Source organism: Hemitrygon akajei, unplaced genomic scaffold (genome assembly GCF_048418815.1).
Source record: "Hemitrygon akajei unplaced genomic scaffold, sHemAka1.3 Scf000077, whole genome shotgun sequence".
Classification (NCBI taxonomy): domain Eukaryota; kingdom Metazoa; phylum Chordata; class Chondrichthyes; order Myliobatiformes; family Dasyatidae; genus Hemitrygon; species Hemitrygon akajei.
The window spans coordinates 2,918,091-2,939,142 of NW_027331963.1; the positions used below are offsets into that span (position 1 = coordinate 2,918,091).

At 45.6% G+C, this 21,052-nt stretch overlaps 1 protein-coding gene across 1 annotated transcript in view; it reads left to right on the plus strand.

The window, feature by feature from the left end:
• LOC140722402 (NACHT, LRR and PYD domains-containing protein 3-like) overlaps nucleotides 1–13,179 on the plus strand; it is a 31,926-nt gene extending 18,747 nt beyond the window's left edge. The window contains exons 6-13 of the mRNA XM_073037156.1: nucleotides 689–860; nucleotides 959–1,024; nucleotides 4,516–6,250; nucleotides 7,233–7,319; nucleotides 7,475–7,645; nucleotides 11,700–11,870; nucleotides 12,026–12,193; nucleotides 12,358–13,179. Coding sequence (XP_072893257.1) covers nucleotides 689–860; nucleotides 959–1,024; nucleotides 4,516–6,250; nucleotides 7,233–7,319; nucleotides 7,475–7,645; nucleotides 11,700–11,870; nucleotides 12,026–12,193; nucleotides 12,358–12,445 — 2,658 coding nt within the window. The 3' untranslated portion in view covers nucleotides 12,446–13,179. The remainder of the gene's footprint in view (nucleotides 1–688; nucleotides 861–958; nucleotides 1,025–4,515; nucleotides 6,251–7,232; nucleotides 7,320–7,474; nucleotides 7,646–11,699; nucleotides 11,871–12,025; nucleotides 12,194–12,357) is intronic.
• The last annotated feature ends 7,873 nt before the right edge of the window (nucleotides 13,180–21,052 follow it).

A 21,052-nucleotide genomic window follows, 5' to 3' on the forward strand; every position in this document is an offset into this window, starting at 1 on the left:
AAATCTGGTGCAATACACAACACCAAATCCAGATCCACCTTTCCTATAGTGGGCTCAACCACAGGCTTTTCTCAAAAGCCATCTCATAGGCATTCTATAAAGTCTCTCACTTGAGATTCAGCATTGACCTGATTTTGAAAAGCTACCTGCATATTGAAATTCCCCATGACTATTTTAACATTGACCTCTCCACATGCCTCTTCACATTCCCACTGGAATTTGTAGCCCACATCCTGGTTACTGTTCCATCAGAGTATTTTTTCCTGTGCAGTTTCTTCACATTTACATCTTCCAATCCGATGTCACCTCTTTATAAGGACTTTTATTTTTCTAAGAGAACAGAGTCAACCCAACCCTTTCACCTTCGCCTGTCCTTTTCATTAAGTATTTATCCATAGATGTAAGCACCCAACAATGATCTTATTTCAGCAACCATACAGTGATGCCCGCCATCCATTTCGTTTGCTCTCTCACTCTCCCCCTTTTCCGTTCTTGTTGAGGCATCTTTTTGCCACAATGTTGCACATTGATGGACAAGTAAATTCATCATGTTGAATATACTGCAGGGTGTCAGTAAATCCCTATTCTTACACAATATTGATTCAGAGTTACTTTCAGTTACTGTTTCCTGCACATTCTCCATGTCTGTCTGTCTGCTCCACAATAAATCCATTGTTTCCTTTTGTAGAAAGTCACTGAACTAACAGAGAAAGGAAACCGAACAGAGAGTTCCAGACTCTTCCTCAGTTTGGTGATGGACAAAGGCTCCCGGGCCCGGAGAGCGATGTGGGAATCCTTTGTGACATGGAGGACTAAGTTACCGAAGTTGGACAGAATACTGAGGGAAATACAGGAGCTTGGTATGTTAAAACCACGCACTGAACACAAGGACACATTGAAATAAACAGTTTTAATTATATTAGTTCTATTTTCATGGACATTATTTTGATTCAAACAGGTCCTGATCCACAAGAATACCTGAACATCGCTCAAGGGTTATCTGAGTTACCCTCTCATCTGATAGGTGAGTGATGAAACGCACAGTTCAAACCAGATTTCAAATGTTTGACTGTGACTTGACAGAAACTGGGTATCAAAATTCACCATTAGTCATTCACTGATCTCTGGTTCAGGGTACAATTCAGAGAATATCCCGTTGCAGCCTGAATATTCTACCATGTATATTTCTACTAATCCAGCTGGTGGTTCTGGTGAAGCCTTCACTCCAGGTCCTAACATTCTGGAAATGCCCACACTCCCCAGGCAGGCTCTCGATATACTGTATCGTTCAGTCCAGGTAACTTTTCTATCTTCAAACCTTTCAGATTCCGAAGCATCTTCTCCTTCGTAACAATTCTGTCCGCAGATGCTCTTTACATTTTGTAATTTCGCTAGTGGCTTCCACAGAGTTTGTCTGCCATTTCCTTTTCACCCATTACTAGAACATCATTTTCCAGTGACCCTCTCAACTTTACGAAACTACTTTGGTATTGTCTTCTATATTATTGACCATACGCTTACATTTCCTGCACATTTCATGTGTATATCTAGAAGAATCTATATCATAGTTGCCTCCGACATGACCCAGACAATAAATTACAGGCACCCATTGCACTGTGAAAAAATTACCCACGTGCTGTAAGTTTACCCCATCTCACCCTAACCAAATGCCCTCTGGTATTAGATACCAGACATATGTGGAAAAATACAACAACAAAATACAGGCTGTGTGCCTAAACTCTTATCTCTCAAACTTGTACACCTCTGTCAGATCTCTATTCTACCACCAGATAAATAAAGTCTATCAAACCTCGACTTGTGGCACATGCCACCGAATCCAGGCAACACCCTGATGAACCTGTTCTGCACCCTAACCAATCCTTCCAAGAGCTGGACAATCAGAAGTGAATACAATACTCCAGATGCTCCCTAAAACCATAAGATCCAGGAGCAGAATTAAGCCATTCGGCTTAGTGAATTTGCTCTTCAATTCTTCTCTACCCCATTATCCCAGTAAACGTTGACACTCTTCCTAATCAGGGACATATCGACCTGCATTTTGAATATACCCAATGATTTGCCTTCCTCAGCTGTTTATGACAATGATCTCACAGATTCACCACCCGCAAGCGAAAGGAATTTCTCCCAATATGGGTCCCCAGCAGACAGGACAATTCACACAGTACCCAAGCATGTCAATTTTCTGTATGAGCCTCCCATGTGGGATCTTGTGAAATACCCAACTAATATCCAAGCAGACAATATATATGTGTAACGTCATCCTTCGTCACCTCCTGGAAGAACTCCATCACGTTAGCAAGAATCAACTTTCCCCGCCCAAACCCTTGGTACTGAACCCTAACTTACTTCAAACAGCTTCTCTTTCATACTCCCATGGGGTAGAAGATATAAAAGGCTGAATGTATGCACCACCAGCCACAAGGACAGCTTTATTTCTGCATTAGTAAGACTATTGAATGGTCATCTACAATGTTATTATTGGCTTCTTAATAATAAGACAATTTTATATATAAAATTGTAATATCGTGCATCTCGTAACCAATTACTACTCACCTAAATAACCACAATAGACATACAGAAGAGCAGTAAGAATACAGTTTGGGTATGAATGGATTTAAGGAACAACTGATATAAGATTATGGAATTATATAGCAAGCCCTGGGGAAAGCAGAAATCTTTCAATATTTTATTGTCTATCAAAAAACCATTTGATTCTGTCCCTCGCATGCTTAAGATAAGTTCCTAATATCTATAAGATGCACCTAATCTTTTGTGAAAAATTTAGAACATCTGATGAAGCAGTGGCGTACAATAATCGGCCAATTAACAACCACAAAGGAACAACCACTGTTTTCAAAATAAATGGAGGCACTTTCCAGAGCGACTTACATAGCCCACTATGGTTTTGTCTAGTTTTAAACCCGCTTTCGATTATACAGAAACGAACAAAAATCAGGTATCAAATCAGAAAAAAAAATAAACGAATTATACTTTGACACAACTATACAGCCATAATTGGAAATTAGTTGTTCTTGCATCAGCAAAGCTGAAACAATTAATTCAAATAATGGAACTAATTTCCAAAGAAACCATATATAGCTCATATAGCTATGCATGTGTGCGTGATTCGAGAAATACTAAATTAAATAAGTTGTGTAGATATAGAAATTAAAAAAAGAGATTAGCGAGGCACTATCGCTGGTATCTATGTCCATTCAGAAACTGGGAGGCAGAGGAAAAGTGGTTCTTGAATCATTGAGTGTGCGCCTTACTCCGATACTGTACTGTACAATAGTCCGCATGAACCAGACGGTGATGCAGCCAGTGACAATACTCTGCAAGTTACACCTGTAGAAATATTCGAGGATGTTTGGAAAATCCTGATGAAATATAGCCACGGTTCTGCCTTCTTTGTAGCTGCATCGATATATTGGGTCCAGGTCAGATACTCGGAGAATTTGACAGCCAGGAATTTGAAATTGCTCACTGTCTCCACTTCAAATCTCTCTATGAGGACTGGTGTGTTGTATTCCCTAATCTGCCATTTCTGAAATCCACAATTAGTTCTAGGGATATACTTTCATCAACGCAAGGAGGATTCAGCACTCCGTACAAGCATATGCAATTCTGATAAAGGGTACACATCACTGAATGGAAATGAAAGCAGAATCCATAAAAATGAAGAAACTATCATAAGAGAAGAAAGATAACCTGTGATAGAGTGTCCTGGCTTGCGTATCTAGTCAGCTGGGACGCAACATCCATGGTCGACTCTGATAGGCGGAGGCATCATAATACAGTGCCCCACACTCCACCTGCCAGACTGATCAGTAGCAGTTGTCAAGACTTCACCACTCTACACACACACGATGTACACCACTGAGACGCTTATGGTCTCTGCCATTCACGGAGATTCCTTTCCATCTTTCCTTCACTCCTCCATCACTGAGACTGAAAACTACCCTTTTCATTCTTGTTCCGATGGGTTATCGATCCAGAACTTCACTGTGATTCTGTCCACAGATGCTGCCCGACTTGAGTATTTCCCACATATTCTGCCCATGTTTTGATGCAAGAGCAGTGGACACCCGTGAATCCCCAGTGAGAAGATTTGCCAAAATGCAGAGTGTCCTGCTCTCCATTTTTCCACACTGGATCAACATTAACATCGTCTGTTAATGATGCAAACAATGCTTTAAATATAGTGACATGTTGTTGTAACGAGAGTGCAGTCAGGATTGGAATAGGATATCAGGGGAATGTTGACCTTCACAAGTAATCAGTACCAGAATATGAGGATGGGACATTTTCTGGGACACCCATCACTGTCAGTTGTGGTGTCTGTGAAAATAATTTTACTTTCTGTTCTAATATCTATGGAAGTATGAAATTAATTCATGTAATCTCAAACACTGAATGCTGAAATGCAGTTATAATATTCTTTGTCAGTTGAGCCATTTAACATTTTGACAATGTTCTCTGTTTCCATGAAAGATGTTCAACAGAAACACAAGGAGACTCTGCGGGAACAAACTGAAACACTGAGAGTGAACACGATCCTGATGAGGGAGAAGGTGAAGGTTTTCCAGCTGGTTGATCGATACGCTGAGCTCACGGTCATTTCTACTGTTCGAGATTGGAGACTGGTGGAACACGAACTGCTGGCAAGAGGCAGACAGCATGAAGGATTGAGAGAGAAACATCTCCGCAGAAAGCTGGAAAAACTCCGGACTGATCAGTTGTTCCAGAGCAGCTTTTCCCGGAGTAAATCCAAATCTGGGATTTCAGCAGCAGTGGCCGGAGTCCCTGGGATCGGGAAAACAACAATGGTACAAAAGATTGTTTATGACTGGGCCACGGGGAAAATATACCAACAGTTCCAGTTTGTCTTCAGTTTCAAATTCCGTGATTTAAACAGTATTAACTGTCGAATAAACCTGAAGGAGCTGATTCTGGATCAGTATCCTTACTTTGGGAATATCCTGAGAGAGGTCTGGAAGAACCCAAAGGGATTGCTGTTTATATTCGATGGTTTGGATGAATTCAATGACAAAATTGATTTTGCTGACAGTCGGAGAGACACAGAACCTCGGAACACATGCACAGATCCTGAATTCAAGTGCAAGGTGTCTGACATTGTGTACAGTTTAATCCAGGGCAAGCTGCTCCCAGGGTGTTCAGTGCTGGTGACCACCCGTCCCACTGCGCTACATTTATTGGAAAAGGCGAAGATCGGTATCTGGGCTGAAATCCTGGGATTTGTTGGTGAGGAACGGAAGGAATATTTCATCAGGCATTTTGAAGATCAGACGGTGGCAGCAGCTGTTTTCAAATATGTGAAGGAGAATGAGATCCTGTACACCATGAGCTACAACCCCTCCTACTGCTGGATCCTTGCTCTGGCACTGGGACCCTTCTTCACACAAAAAGACAGGGACCCACAGCGAGTTCCCAAGACCATCACCCAACTGTACTCCTACTATATTTACAACATCCTGAAAAACCACGGCCGTGAGATTGAAAACCCCCGTGATGTGTTACTCAGGGTTGGTCAGATGGCCTTCAGAGGAGTGTCCGAGAGGAAGATTGTGTTTACAGATGGAGATTTGATCAAGTACAATCTGCAGCCTTCCCAGTTCCTGTCCGGGTTCCTGATGGAGCTTTTGGAGATAGAGGATTCTGCCAGGAGTCTGGTGTACACATTCCCACATCTCACCATCCAAGAGTTTGTAGCTGCTGTCGCACAATTCCTGAATCCACATCCTGTGGATATCCTGATATTCCTCACTGAAGCCCACAACACAACAGATGGGCGATTTCAGGTATTCCTCCGTTTTGTTGCAGGTCTCTCCTCCCCAATGACAGCTCGGGGCCTGGAGGAGTTTCTGGGTCCATTTCCTCATCAAACAACCTGCCGGGTGATTGACTGGGTGAAGGAAGAGATTAAACGCCAGAGTGGAAACACGAGTGAAGCTGGTAAAAGGAGCCTCCTGAACACATTGCACTACCTGTTTGAGTCTCAGAATCGTGGATTGGCTCAGGCCGCACTGGGATCTGTGGAAACCCTTTTATTCCGTGAAATGACATTGACCCCGGTTGACTGCGCGGTCTTGTCTCATGCCATCGGACTCTGTGATACAATAAAATGCTTCAACCTGGAGGACTGCCACATTCAATGTGAAGGAATCCAGCGGCTGGGACCAGGGCTGCACAAGTGCCAGGAGTTGATGTAACCTGATTTATCTCTCACTTTGAACTGTGAAACTGTCTCATTGTGTTGTTTCAATATAAAGGAATTTCGGTAAAACTGTAGTAAATCAGATTGTGAAGAATTGTGACAAATGCCTTTGGGGATCGATCAGTAATTCCCCAAGGACGGAAGGTTTCTGTGGTTTCTTGTGAAGGGATGTTGGAGACTTCATCAGATCAGTGAACATCGGCCATTGTTTTAATGGTAGTAAATCACAGGAATGGCCATGTTTCTCCCTGCCTGTGACACGTCCATTGACAATGTTCCTTCTCACTGTTACTGATACCCAGACCGACACTGACTGCAGCAGGTGGAGCAGACCTTCACACCCCCTTCCCGATGAGGGACAAGAGACCGTCAGCAGACTGTCCCAGTGAGAAGGAAAGAAATACCATAGTGAGACTCCCCTATCCTGCCCTTCCCCATGTGTGACTATCACCATCAGTCCATCTGTGTGACAGTACTCACTACTAGATACCTAGACCTCATGGGCACACCTTCTCTCCTGACTGTTGGCCTCAGTTCAGACCTACCCCTCCCTTGCAATTTATTTCTGGATCCTCTTGTCTTGTGGGATTATCTTTTCCCTTCTGTGGGACCTCCCATACCCATCCTCCTTCCTCCTGTGGTACCCCTCCTCCTTCCTCCTCTGGGATCTCTGTTCCTCAATCACCTTCCTCCTGCAGGATCTGTCTTCCTATCCCTTTGCCTCAAGTGGGTTCACTTCCAACATCTCCCATTGACACTTCTCCATTTACAAATCTTCCTCACTGTGGGACTAAATTACTGACATTCGATGAATCCCCTGGAGCTGGTCAGTGTGGGGCATTGACAGTGATGGGAACTCCGGTCAGTGATTTACTGAAGGGTTTAATGTTTCCTGAAATATCCGAGTGAGAGAAATTACCTCAGACCCACGGTTTGAATCACTTTGTTCATCAATTTGTCTGTTTGTGTTTAGCCTTCGGGGGAATGAACTGGGAGATTCAGGAGTGAAACTGGTTTCTGCGGCTCTGCGGAACCCGGAGTGTAAAATAGAGAAATTGTGGTAAGTACCAGAACATGGGAGATTGTGTTTACAGTCACTTGGTGAGTGACACTCAACGTTAATGTGATCAGTAATTGTGTTACTGATAAACACTGGGGATTTGTACAGTCTCCTGTCTCTCTGTGTCCTTCACCCTCACTCTTTCTCATCTCCAGGCTGATCGATGTTGGTCTCACATATTCTGGTGCCGAGGATCTCGCCTCCGCTCTCAGTACAAACCCATCACTGACGGTGCTGGACCTGAGTCATAATAAACTGGGAGATTCAGGAGTGAAACTGGTGTCTGCGGCTCTGAGGAATGTGGAGTGTAAAATACAGAAACTGGAGTAAGTCCCAGACTGTGGGAGAGTGTGTTTACAGTCACTGGGTGTCTGACACTGAACATTAATGTGATCAGAGGAAACAAAGAAACATGGAAAACATACAGCACAATACAGCACCTACTCCCAAGCACCTTGAAACTATGCCCTTTCGTGCCAGCCATTTCAGCCCTGGGAAAAACTCTCTGACTATCCACACCATCAATGCCTCTCATTATCTTATACTCCTCTATCAAATCACCTCTCTTCCATCGTCACTCCAAGGGGAAAAGGCCGAGTTCACTCAACCTGTTCTCATAAGGCATGCTCCCCAATCCAGGCATCATTCTTGTAAATCTCCTCTGCACCCTTTCTAAGTTTCCACATCCTTCCTATAGTGAGGCGACCAGAATTGAGCACAGTACTCCAAGTGGGGTCTGACCAGGGTCCGATATAGCTGCAACATTACCTCTTGGCTCTGAAACTCAGTCCCGCGACTGATTAAGGCCAATATAGCGTACGCCTTCTTAAACATAGAGTCAACATGCACATGCTGGTTTGAGTGTCCTATGGACTCGGACCCCAAGATCCCTCTGATCCTCCGCACTGTCAAGATTCTTACCATTAATATTATAGTCTGCCATCATATTTGACCGATTAAAATGAACCACCTCAAATTTATCCGGTTTGAACTCCATCTGCCACTTCTCAGCACAGTTTTGCATCCTATCGATGTCCCGTTGTAACCTCTGACAGCCCTCCACACTATCAACAACACCTCCAACATTTCTGTCATCAGCAAACGTACTAACCCATCCCCCCACTTCCTTATCCAGGTCATTTATAAAAATCACAAAGAATAGCGGTCCCAGAACAGATCCCTGAGCCACTCCACTGGTCACTGGCTTCCAAGCAGAATACCACTCTTTATCTTCTGTGGGCAAGCCAGTTCTGGATCCACAAAGGAATGTCACCTTGGATCCCATGCGTCCTTACAGTCTCAATAAGCCTTGCATGGGTTACCTTATTAAGTCCTTGCTGAAATCCATAAACACTACATCCACTGCTCTACCTTCATCAATGTGCTTAATCACATCCTAAGAAAATTCAATCAGGCTGGTAAGACACGATCTGCCTTTGACAATCTGACAATTCCTAATGATATTTTGCCTCTCCAGATGTTCATAAATCCGACCGCTCAGGACATTCTCCATCAACTTACCAACCACTGAAGTAAGCCTCACAAGCCTGTAATTTCCTGGGCTGTCCCTACTCCTTTACTTGAATAAAGGAACAAAATTCGCAAACCTCCAATCCTCCGCGACCTTTCCAGTCCATTGATGGTGCAAAGGTCATTGCCAGATGCTCAGTAATCTACTCCCCCGCCTCCCACAGTAGCCTGGGTTACATCCCATCACGTCCCGGTGACTTGTCCAACTTGATGCTTTCCAAAAGCTCCAGCACAACCTCTTTCTTAATATCTAGATTCTCAAACTTTTCATTCCACTGCAAGTATTCCCTACAATTGCCAAGATCTTTTCCGTTTGTGAACACTGAAGCAAATGATTCATTAAATACCTCTGCTATTTCCTTCGGTTCCATACGCACTTTTCCATTGTCGCACTTGATTGGTCCTATTCTCTCACGTCTTATCCTCTTGCCCTTCACGTACTTGCAAAATACCTTGGGATTTCCTTAATCCTGTCCGCCAAGGCCCTTTCATTGCCCTTTATAGCTCTCCTAATTTCATTCTTAAGCTCCTTCCTGCTAGTCTTATAATTTTCCAGATTCATATCATTACCTAGTTTTTTGAACCTTTCATAATCTCTTCTTTTCTTCCTGACTAGATTTACAACGGCCTTTGTGCACCACGGATCTTGTACCCTATCATCCCTTCCATGTCTCTTTGGAACGTACCTACTCAGAACCCCACACAAATATCCATTGAACATTTTCCACATTTCTTTGGTACGTTTCCCTGAGGACATTTGTTTTCAATTTATGCTTTCAATTTCCTGCCTGATAGCCTCATAGTTCCCCTTACTCCAATTAAAGTTTTCCCTAACTTATCTGTTCCTATCCCTCTCTAATGCTATGGTAAAATAAATAGAATTGTGATCACTATCTCCAAAATGTTCTCCCACCGAGAGACCCGACAGCTGGGCAGGTTCATTTCCCAATACCAGATCAAGTATAGCCTCTCCTCTTCCAGGCTTATCTACATATTGTGTCAGGAAACCTGCCTGAACACACCTAACAAACTCCACCCCATCTAAACTCCTCACTTAAGGGAGATGCCAATCAATATTAGGGAAATTAAAATCTCCCACCTCAACTACACTGTTATTGTTACTCCTTTCCGGAATCTAACTCCCTATCTGCTTCTCGATGTCCCTGTTACTGTTGGGTGGTCTATACAAAACACCCAGTAGAGTTATTGACCCCTTCCTGTTCCTAACTTCCACCCACAGAGACTCTGTAGACAATCCCTCCATAACTTCCTCCTGTCCTGCAGCCATGACACTATCTCTGATCAACAATGCCATGCCCTCACCTCTTTAGCCTCCCTCCCTGTCCTTTCCGAAACATCTAAAACCCGGCACTTAAAGTAACCATTCCTGCCCCTGCACCATCCAACTCTCTGTAATGGCCACAACATCATATCTCTAAGTGCTGATCCACGCTCCAAGCTCATCCGCCTTATTCATGATACTCCTTGCATTAAAATAGACACATCTCAAACCATCAGACTGAGCGCGTCCCTTCTATATCACCTGCCTATCCTCCCTTTCACACTGTCTCCACTTTTTCTCTATTTTTGAACCAACCTCCCTTTCCTCCGTCACATCAGCTCGGTTCCCACCCGCCAGCAATTCTAGTTCAAATTCTCACCAGTAGCTTTCGCAAACCTCCCCACCAGGATATTGGTCCCATGGGATTCAAGTGCAATCCGTCCTTTTTGTACATGTCACACCTTCTCCAAAAGAGGTCCCAATGATCCAGAAATCTGAATCCTGCCTCCTGCTCCAATCCCTCAGCCTTGCATTGATCCTCCATCTCATCCTATTCCTATTCTCACTGTCGAGTGGCACAGGCAGTAATCCCGAGAATAGTACCTTTGTCGTCCTGCTTCCCAACTTACTTCCTAACTCCCTGTAGTCCGTTCTCAGGAACTCTTCCCTTTTCCTACCTATGTCTTTGGTACCAATATGTACCACGACCTCTGGCTGTTCTCCCTCCCACTGCAGGATATCTTGGACGTGATCAGAAACATCCCGGACACTGACACCTATGAGGCAAACGACCAGCCGAGTTTCTTTCCTGCATCCACAGAATCATCTGTCTGACCCCTTAACTATAGTCCCCTATCTCTGCTGCCTTCCTCTTCCTTTCCATGCCCTCCTGAGCCACAGGGCCAGACTCTGTGCCAGAGGCACTGACACTGATGCTCCCCAACCCCGTAGGCCACCCCCTTCCAGCAGTACTCAAACAGGAGTACTTTTCGTTAAGGGGTACAGCCACAGGGGTATTCACAAGTACCTGTTCTTGTCCTTCCCTCTCCTGACGGTGACCCACGTTTTCAGTCTCCCGTGGCCCGGGTGTGACCACCTGCCTGTAACTCCTCTCTATCACCTCCTCGCTCTCCCTGACCAGACGAAGGTCATCGAGCTGCATCTCCAGTACCCTAACTCGGTCCCTAAGGAGCTGCAGCTCGACACACCGGGTGCAGATGTTGCCGTCCAGGAGGCTGGAAGTCTCCAGGATCTGCCACATCTGACACCGAGCACAGAAAACCAGTCTCACACACATACTCTCTGTCTGTATTGTAAACAGATAACCTACCTCGCCTCGACCCTTTATCGCCGAAGCCCCGTTGAGCCAAAGCCTTCCTACTCTGTCACCCCGCTCCCCTGACGCTCGCTCTGTAAATCTGTCTTCCTTTTAAACTCTTCTCACTGGCCGACTTGCGCAGTCGTGCTGAAGAAAATATAATCAGTAATCGTGTTACTGTTAAACACTGGGGATTTCTACCGTCTCCTGTCTCTCCGTGTCCTTCACCCTCACTCTCTCTCATCTCCAGGCTGATCAATGTCGGTCTCACAGATTCTGGTGCCGAGGATCTCGCCTCCGCTCTCAGTACAAAACCATCACTGACGGAGCTGAACCTGAATTATAATAAAATGGGAGATTCAGGAGTGAAACTGGTGTCTGCGGCTCTGAGGAACCCGGGGTGTAAAATACAGAAACTGGGGTAAGTACCAGACTGTGGGAGATTGTGTTTACAGTCACTGGGAGTCTGACACTGAACATTCATGTGATCAGTAATTGTGTTACTGATAAACACAGGGGAATTGCACCGTCTCCTGTCTCTCTGTGTCCTTCACCCTCACTCTCTCTCATCTCCAGGCTGAGGAAGGTCTGTCTCACAGATTCTGGTGCCGAGAATCTCGTCTCCGCTATCAGTACAAACCCATCACTGACGGAGCTGGACCTGGGATGGAACTCGCTCACAGACCGATCTGTCCCCGCTCTCCGCCGCCTCATACTGACCCTCCCGAGTCTGGAGTGGATCCGGTGAGTGTTTGTGTTAATGTTCAGTGTGATAAAATATCACCGGATCCGAGGGTTTTCTGGTGATATTTGTCTGTGAGTGTTGTTGAAACATTAACCCCGGTCCCCTATTACTGACACTGTTGTGTAATCTGTTTACTTCATCTTTATTCTTCCATCTATTTCAGGCTGTGGAACAATCGGCTCAGTGAGACCGGGAGGAAGGAACTGAGATCTCTGCAGGAACCCATACCCGGACTGAGAATGTCCGTGTGAACATCTGAATGTGTGAACATACCCCGCCCGCTGGATGGCGACATTTTGGCCGATTCTCCACCCTCCCCGTTAACTGCCCCCTCCCCTTTAACTCCCCCCTCCTCTTTAACTCTCCCCTCCCCTTTAACACCCGCCTTCTCATTTAACTCCCGCCTTTACCTTTAAGCCGCGCGTCATGTTTAATTCCTAACGGTTTTAACGAAACTGACTCCAGTCTCGTGCTGTGTGTCGTCCATTGCGCGCCCGCAGTAACGTATTGTCCGGCGGCGCAGCTTCCGACGGATCTGCGTGTAGGAGACTCACCACGTGACACAACGGAGAATTACCCAGACAGGAAGAGTCCAGGGTCCGGGGATCATTCTGGGACACCGGTGTCCCGGGGTGGGATTATCCCGGGAGAGAATCCTTTTGCTCCCTTTGCTGAGGACGGTTCATTCGGCAGTCTGGCCGATATAATGATGTTAAATGGACAAATCCCTCGGCAGTGACCGTGGATCTGCAGCGATCCCGGACACGGCCCTGAAGTGTGATTTTATAATCATCGGTTCTCCGATGCAGAGTGACGGTGAGAAATGGGACTGATTATTCAACCGGTCACTCGTTGTCGCCGGTCAGTTAATTGTGTGTGACTGTGAGTGAGTCGGGAGCAGCTTATTTATTCCCGCACGTCAGCAGCTCACACATTGTTTAATTTACATTTGTCATGATGAAATCAATAAACCGCTGTAACTTCCTGTCTTGGTATCGGTTTCGAGTCTGGTTAGAGGAGGAACAGTTACCTGGGGTTACTGCTGTCCCCCGGACCCGGTGAACTGCAGTAATGGGTCGGAGCTCCTTACATAGGTACAGCAGCGCCTCAGCTCCAGGCTGAGGGAGGTCGGACTTGCAGAGTCTGGGTGCCCAGAATCTCATCTCTGCTCTAACCCATCCTAGCTATCTGCCCCTGCCTGTCCCTTGCGCAGAGTTCAAACGACTGTAATGTCAGACGTGCTTTCACTAATGTCCCAAGTACGATACAGATGGGGATGCAATCCCGGCGTGAAACACAGAGTGAAGCCCTCTCCACACCGTCCCGTAACACACTCCCGGGGTCAGACACTAAATGAATCTCCCTCCACACCGTCCTATCACACACTCCCGGGGTCAGACACAGCGTGGAGCTGTTCTGATTGCGCTGGGAGAAATCGAGGAAAAACTGTTGTATTAAGGTCGTGAGATACTTTGGAGATGGTTCGAAACGTCTCTCGGACATCTATGTGAGCGGCTGGGTTAGTGTGGAAGCTTCGTTTGGAGTTTTTTTTTCTGCCAGTTTGGACTGGGTTCGTTGACGGCTGCCGCTGGCAATTCGCCAGGAAGTCGGGTAGCTCCAAAAACCGGAGACAAACGCCGTTGTCCCCCCACTGACATCGGGACAACCTCCTTCCATTTTTACCACAGTGACTCACGTTCGGTGTTGAAGCCGAAACATCGTTTGAGACGTCTCGACCTCTCACTGCCTGGAAGTTCCACAGGACTAACGGAGCCTTTCCTGGCGTTGGAATTTCTGGCACTGAGCCAGAAAGGTACTCTCGAGTACAAACTTTTCCGGAGAAGAAACTTTTCTCTTTTCTGCATCAGATGCCTATCACTCTGTTCTCCATCTCTTTCTCTCATTAACTGCATAGTTTACCGGGGGGGTGGGGGGGTCAACTCTGGACCCCTGCTCCATCTGGTTCTAATCACACATAACACCCCCACCTTTCAAAGAATTTTTACCGTCCGTAAACATTAAAACATGCATGCACATTACAGAGTCTAATATCTTATACAGATAGTCATTAACTAACAGAGTAACACAGATATACTTTCAAATCTAACACCTAGATAAACAATCAGCAATTACATTGTCAGTCCCCTTTACATGGTGTATTTTTAATATCAAATTCTTGTAACAACAGACTCCAATTTAATAACCGTCTATTTTAATTCTTCATGTTAGTCAAGAGCACCAATGGACTGTGAACAATATAAACTATCAAGGGCTTCTGGGCCGGACAAATGTAAACCTTAAAATGCGGAAATGCCAGAATAAGTGACACTAATTCTTGTTCTACAGTGGAATAATTTATCTGGTGCACATTGAACATCCTAGAGAGATAAGCCACTGGGTGTTCAATATCGTCTTCAGCTCTCTGCAGTAGCACTGCCCCTGCAGCCTCGTCACTTGCGTCGGTTGCCAGGGAGAAGGGTTTCGAAGTCAGGTGCTTTTAACACAGGGTGACAACATAGTGTGGTTTTCAGCCTCTCAAAGGCTACGTGGCAAGGATTGCTCCACACGAACTGCTCATTCTTTTGCAAGAGCTTTGAAAGAGGGAGGGCAATATCCGCAAAGTTCTTACAAAATTTCCGATAGTACTCACCCATTCCCAGAAACCTTCTTAGTGCCCTTTTATCAGTCGGGACGGGAATTTCAGAAATAACCTGTACTTTCGCCTGCACAGGAGCCAGCTGCCCCTGTCCTACCACATACCCCAGGTACGTGACCGTGGCATGGCCGAACTCACTTTTGGCGAGGTTCACTGTGAGATTGGCTGCAGACATTCGTTTAAACAGCTCCTCCACAGCCTCAATGTGCTCGTCCTACGTATCACTCCAAACCACTAAATCGTCAATATAAGCCCCGTGTTCTTTAACCCTTTAATCACAGAGTCAATCATACTCTGAAATGACCCTGGAGCGTGTTTCATTCCAAAAAGCAAGACATTGTACTCATATAACCCGGATGGAGTGACAAATGCTGAAATTTCTCGAGCCCTGGCAGTTAAAGGAACACACCAGTATCCTTTTAGCAAGTCAATCTTGGTGATGTATCTCGCCTTACCCACTTTATCAATGCAATTATCCACACTGGGGATAGGGTAAGCATCAATATTTGTGATGGCATTCACCTTCCTGTAATCCGTACAAAACCTTACACTACCATCAGGCTTCGGGACAACCACGCATGGAGATGCCCATGCTGAGAAAGATTCCTGGATAATACCAGCAGCTAGCATACGTTCAATTTCTTTTTCCTCTATTTTGCTATTTTCCAATTTCATCCGATAGGGGGGCTGCTTAATAGGCTGGGCTGAAGTAACAATAACATCATGTGTTGTTCCCTCGCATCTCCTCGGAAGGTCTGCGCATGAATCTGCATGCCCGTTAATTAGCTTTGTCAGCTGCTTCCTCTGTCCAGGCTTCAAATGCCTGACCTTATCAGCAAAATTGGCCAAAATAACAGAGTTCTCTAGTCTGGTGGGCACTATGTTTATCTTTTCAAGATGCTCGGGCCTCTCATTATCAATCCTTACAGCCTCATTTGTTTTCGTGACAGCACCGACTAGCGCGGCTTTTGAATCATGATAACCTTTCAGCATATTAACGTGTACCAACTGGCTCGGCTTCCTCCTGTCAGGGGATTCGATAACATAGTCCAGGGAGTCTCTTTTCTTAATTACCTTGTACGGACCTTGAAAGCTCGCCTGTAGGGGGTTGGTCACTAATGGGAACAGAACCAAGACCTTATCGCCCACTTGAAATACCTGTTTTCGTGCTCGTCTGTCATACCACTGCTTCTTTTTAATTTGGGAGTCTCGCAGATTTTCCTTGGCCAGGTCACATATCCTGCTAAGCCTCTCCCGGAATTTCAAAACATAGTCAATCACATTCACAAGCACTGTCGGGATAGACCATTTAACTTTAAGTAAGGTCAGAAGTCCCTTGGGTCTGTGTCCGAAAACAATCTCAAATGGGCTAAACCCCAGGGACTCGTCAATCGTGTCCCGCTTAACCCTATGTACCGTTTCCCTTACTCTAAAGCAGGGGTGTCAAACTCATTTTAGTTCACGGGCCGGATTGAGCAAAATGCAATTCATGCGGGCCGGATCAGTACGACGCGTGCGAACGCAGCTTTCATTGCCTCCGTTTTTTCAGCCTGCTTTCATGTGTCTCAGTCTCTGCTATAACAACAAAGTGTTTCACTTTACAAATTCCGTTTCTTATGAAGAAGACTGCCGAGCAAGACTGCCGAATAAACACTAAAAACCCTGAAAACTGGTATCTGAATAATCTCAGCATTAGCCATATCATACGCCATAGGCGCTTCGATTACTGGGGCCAGCTTTAATAGTAATTAGATATTATCTCGCGGGCCAAAGATAATTCCACCGCGGGCCTTGAGTTTGACATATATGCTCTGAAGTGTCCACCTAGGGGTATCTTGTGGGCCAGGTTCAATATTTCTTCCCGATAAACCTTTGGAACCACCACCCGGTGTACCACCGCCCATTCCTCATCTGCCAGCACGGTGTTCGGCCTCCACTTTCTCATTAATACACCCTCCTTCATATCGTAGCCCACTGGTTCCTTCTTATTTCCAGCTTCAGAGAGAGCTGTCTCCTTCAATGCCACGAGTTCCTCATCACGTCTCTGCTCCTTTATAAGTTCCTTCCTCGCTAATGGTAAATCCACCACCTCTCCCTTACTCAGCTCCTCTATCCTCTTTCTTCTCATCCTCTAACACCTTCCGATACAGGGTCGGTAAAAACGTCTCAGCTAAATCCACGTCTGCTGCAGATACCTCAGGGCCTTTTCCAGCCGCCCTTTTCACCATGCTTCGGGTGACTGCGCAGGCGCGATAAACTTCAGAATCTGTAGGCGGGTCCTCAGCAGCCACAAGCTTACTCGTCAGCTGAACTGTTAAATTGACTTCACCCTGACTAGGTGCCAATTTAATATTTACCACACTCAGCACTATCATTAAGCTTAGAAAGACCAGGTTTACATTCAGAAAGTTCCCAAACAGTCCATCAAATCCGCTTTTCGACCTTTACTTCGATTCGTCCCCATAGTAACCCAGACAGGTGGCCTCTCAAACCCAAAACCAAAACAATTCTTTTTCTCTATATTGTCATCTTGAACAACAGCCCCTTTCTCAATATTGTCCATAAAATTCACATCACCAGCTTTTATCTGATCACTAACTTTTAGAACACCTTCTAACACAAGTGACTGAGAATCCTCACTTTCCACTATCCATCTGACCCAAAAGGACTGCATTCCTTTTTAACCTATTCAGACACCTCAGACCTCTCCTGAGTTTCAACACAAGTTTCACTACCCTGTGAATCCATAGGTACCACCATAACCTGAACATAGGCAAACGGGACACCTGCCTCTTCTAGGCTATTAATACCAGTCCCAGCTTCAAATTCCAAGTTCCCCTGTTCCTCACTGTTACTCTCTGGGCAACTCACATCGGGAGTAAACTCAACCTTGCGGGTTAAAACAACCTCGTCTGCTAACCCAGCAGACTCCCTCAAGGTAGCGGCATTCTGTTCATCTCGGGATGCCCTTACATCATCGGAAACACACTCCTTAAAATTTTCAACTACAACCAGCTCTTTCAGGCTATATAAATCATGAGTGTCCAACACTGGACCTTCCAACTGCCACATCTTCCTCTCAAATTGTCTCTGTCTTTCCCTTCCCTCTCTCTGTCTCCGTGCTTCTTCCACCCTTAACTTAATTCTGTCTATCCTCATCTCTTCCAGACGGGTCTGGACCTCTAGAGGAAACATTTCTACCTCCTTTTCACTAAGGCGCTTCGTAAAAATATTGAGCTCCACTATTATCATTCAGAGTTCCACCTTCGTCATACCTGTCTGTATCTTAAGTTGTAATGCATTAACAACTTCCCACAACTCATCCTTCTTAGCTTTCCAAAAGCCTGCAGGGACTGGACTTAACAGAAATCCCTGAACATCCATTTCAAATGCTTTCTTTCTTTGGTTTTTCACACAACCAAATCAGATAAGGGAATTCTCCCCCATAAATTCAGGAGCAGCATAAAAGTTATTCAAATCCCGGACGAGCCCCCAATTTGTGACGTACCCCGTAACTGGGTTACCAAACCAGCAGAAGGGGAATGATACGCTGGAGTCTGGTGGTACTGTAACTAAAGGTATTTATTAGTAAACTAAGTAATACAGTACAATAAAAGGCAAATGTACATATAAAACAGGTTAGCAATGTTATATAGAGAAGTATGGAAATAGGAATCAAACCAAGCTCTTTCAAAGTCTAGGGGTAAACGAATAGTCTTAGGATGATGCAGAGTTCAGTTCAGTTTAAGTCGAAGTAGTTGCTATTGTACCGTTGGGGGGAAAGAGAGAGAGCGAGAGAGCGAGAGAGAGAGAGAGAGAGAGAGAGAGAGAGAGAGAGAGAGAGAGGAGAGAGAGGAGAGAGAGAGAGAGAGAGAGAGAGAGAGAGAGAGAGAGAGAGAGAGAGAGAGAGGGAGGGAGAGAGAGAGAGAGAGAGAGAGAGAGAGAGAGAGCGAGAGAGAGAGAGAGAGAGAGAGGGAGAGAGGGGGAGAGAGAGAGAGAGGGAGAGAGGGGGAGAGAGAGAGAGAGAGAGAGAGAGAGAGAGAGAGAGAGAGAGAGAGAGAGAGAGAGAGAGAGACAGAGAGAGAGGGGGGGATGAGCAGATGCAGCAGGCAAACCTTCCGTTGTCTTCTTGCTCTGTTGTGCGGTTGTGGTCACCCACTGTGACCCCTCCGTTCCTGGCCAGACCGTTCTTCAGTGGTGAGCTTGTCACCCAGGGGAGGGTGGACACACACACAAGCCCCCACCGGCCTGCCTTCACACACGGTGAGCCTCTGATTTATTCCCCCGAATCGATTCTGCAAGCCCCCACCTTCCTGAGGTGCACAATGCTCTTTCGGTGTCCAGTGGCGTGTCTGCTTGTGTCTCAGCAGACCTGCCTTTTACCCCCCCCCCCCCGCCGCCGGGGGTACCAGCCATCCATCAACTGACCATGTCCATGTCCATCAAACTGGGCCACTCGGTGCTGTCTCAGCAAGAATGTTAACGAACAAAGAAGAGTGTCTTTGTAGCAAACGTAAATAATCAGTGAAGAAGCCATAATACTAAATCATCCATGGAGCCATAAGTTTAAATCTCCTCTCTCTCTCTCTCTCTCTCTCTCTCTCTCTCTCTCTCTCTCTCTCTCTCTCTCTCTCTCTCTCTCTCTCTCTCTCTCTCTCTCCCATCTGCAGTAGGATGCCTCTGCCCCCTCTTTATCTCTCTCTCTCTCTCATTAGCAGCATAGTTAACAGGGGGCTTAACTCAGGACCCCATCTCCATCTGGTTTTCTCATCACACATAACAAATTAAACGACCCATTCTGAAGGAAAATTTTATCGGTAACAACAGCCTACAGGAACGGAGCGGCAAGTCGATCAGCTCTGAGGTCGCAGTGGAGTGATCACTCTCCAGCCGGAAGGACGTCAGCAGAAACGAGGAGATCTTCGTTCGCGAAGCCAAGCCATGATGATGATATTAAAACAACGAAGAACACGGGCACTACCAAAACTAATTAACACAAATTAATTTAAAATAGTCCATTCTTCGGCAAGGATACAATTTCCCTGGCCTTGCCTACTGTCCTGGAACATAATACTGTCCATAATATCAAAGGACGTTTAGGACTGTGTGACCCCGTAGGAAAGAGAGATTCGAGAGACAGGGCGTCAGTGCCGTGAAGCCATTTATTAACATTATTAATACAAACGTCAGGGATTGTTATTGGGATCATAAGTGATGTCACTGGACGATGAGCTGGCCAGACCCCACCTGCTGATGATCTCCTTTTAAGTGTAGATATCAGGAAGAGCAGGGATATAGTTAATCTGAAGATGCAGCGTGACCCGGAAGGACATTCTGCGGCTTTCTCTCAATACTCAGATCTGCAGCAATAAGCTCATTTTTATCAGTAACATCAATTGAACAGATACTGAAAAATAATTCATACGTTTACACCTGCCCCTGTGACGTGTGGAAACAAAGATGTGCGATCCGTTAACATGCGCAGAAGAGTGAATTTTAGTGGGAAGTGCTCACGTGTTGTTGAAGGACGCGGAAAAGATTCACAATGATGTAATTGGAACTTAGAGTATGAGGTCAGCGGGAAGTATGGATAGTCTGGAACTTTTTATTTGTTCTGGGGTAGAGGCTGAAGGGTAAACAGCATTGTGCAGATAGTCAGCATTTCTCCAACCGGGTGGATTCTAGAACGAGTGGCTATATTTGTATGCGAGAAGGGAAGTTTTGAAGGGGTTCCTGAGTAACACAATTTTCATTGCGGTGGGCACATGGATCGAGATGGTAGTAAAAGTAGTTGAGGCAGACATAATTGGAATGTATCTTTGGCATTCGGACAAGATCTATGTTATGAAAGCTTTGAAGGATTGTTGTTTGAACACAGGCAAATGGGAGCAAATCAGGAAGGCGCCCTCTTCCGCACATTCAATCCTTCATGACAATGAGCTGTTGTTATGTACCTCTAGGGTTCATATTGACAATCACTTTAAAATGTCGGGAGAATGAGACTGGCTTTTCGACACTGTTTGAGCTGTGACAGAGAGAGAGGGAGGTGTCCAACGCAGGCACTTTGTTAATGAGAGATAGGGAGGAAGGGAGAGAGAGGGAGAGAGAGAGAGAGAGAGAGAGAGAGAGAGAGAGAGAGAGAGAGAGAGAGAGAGAGAGAGAGAGAGAGAGAGAGAGAGAGAGAGAGAGAGAGAGAGAGAGA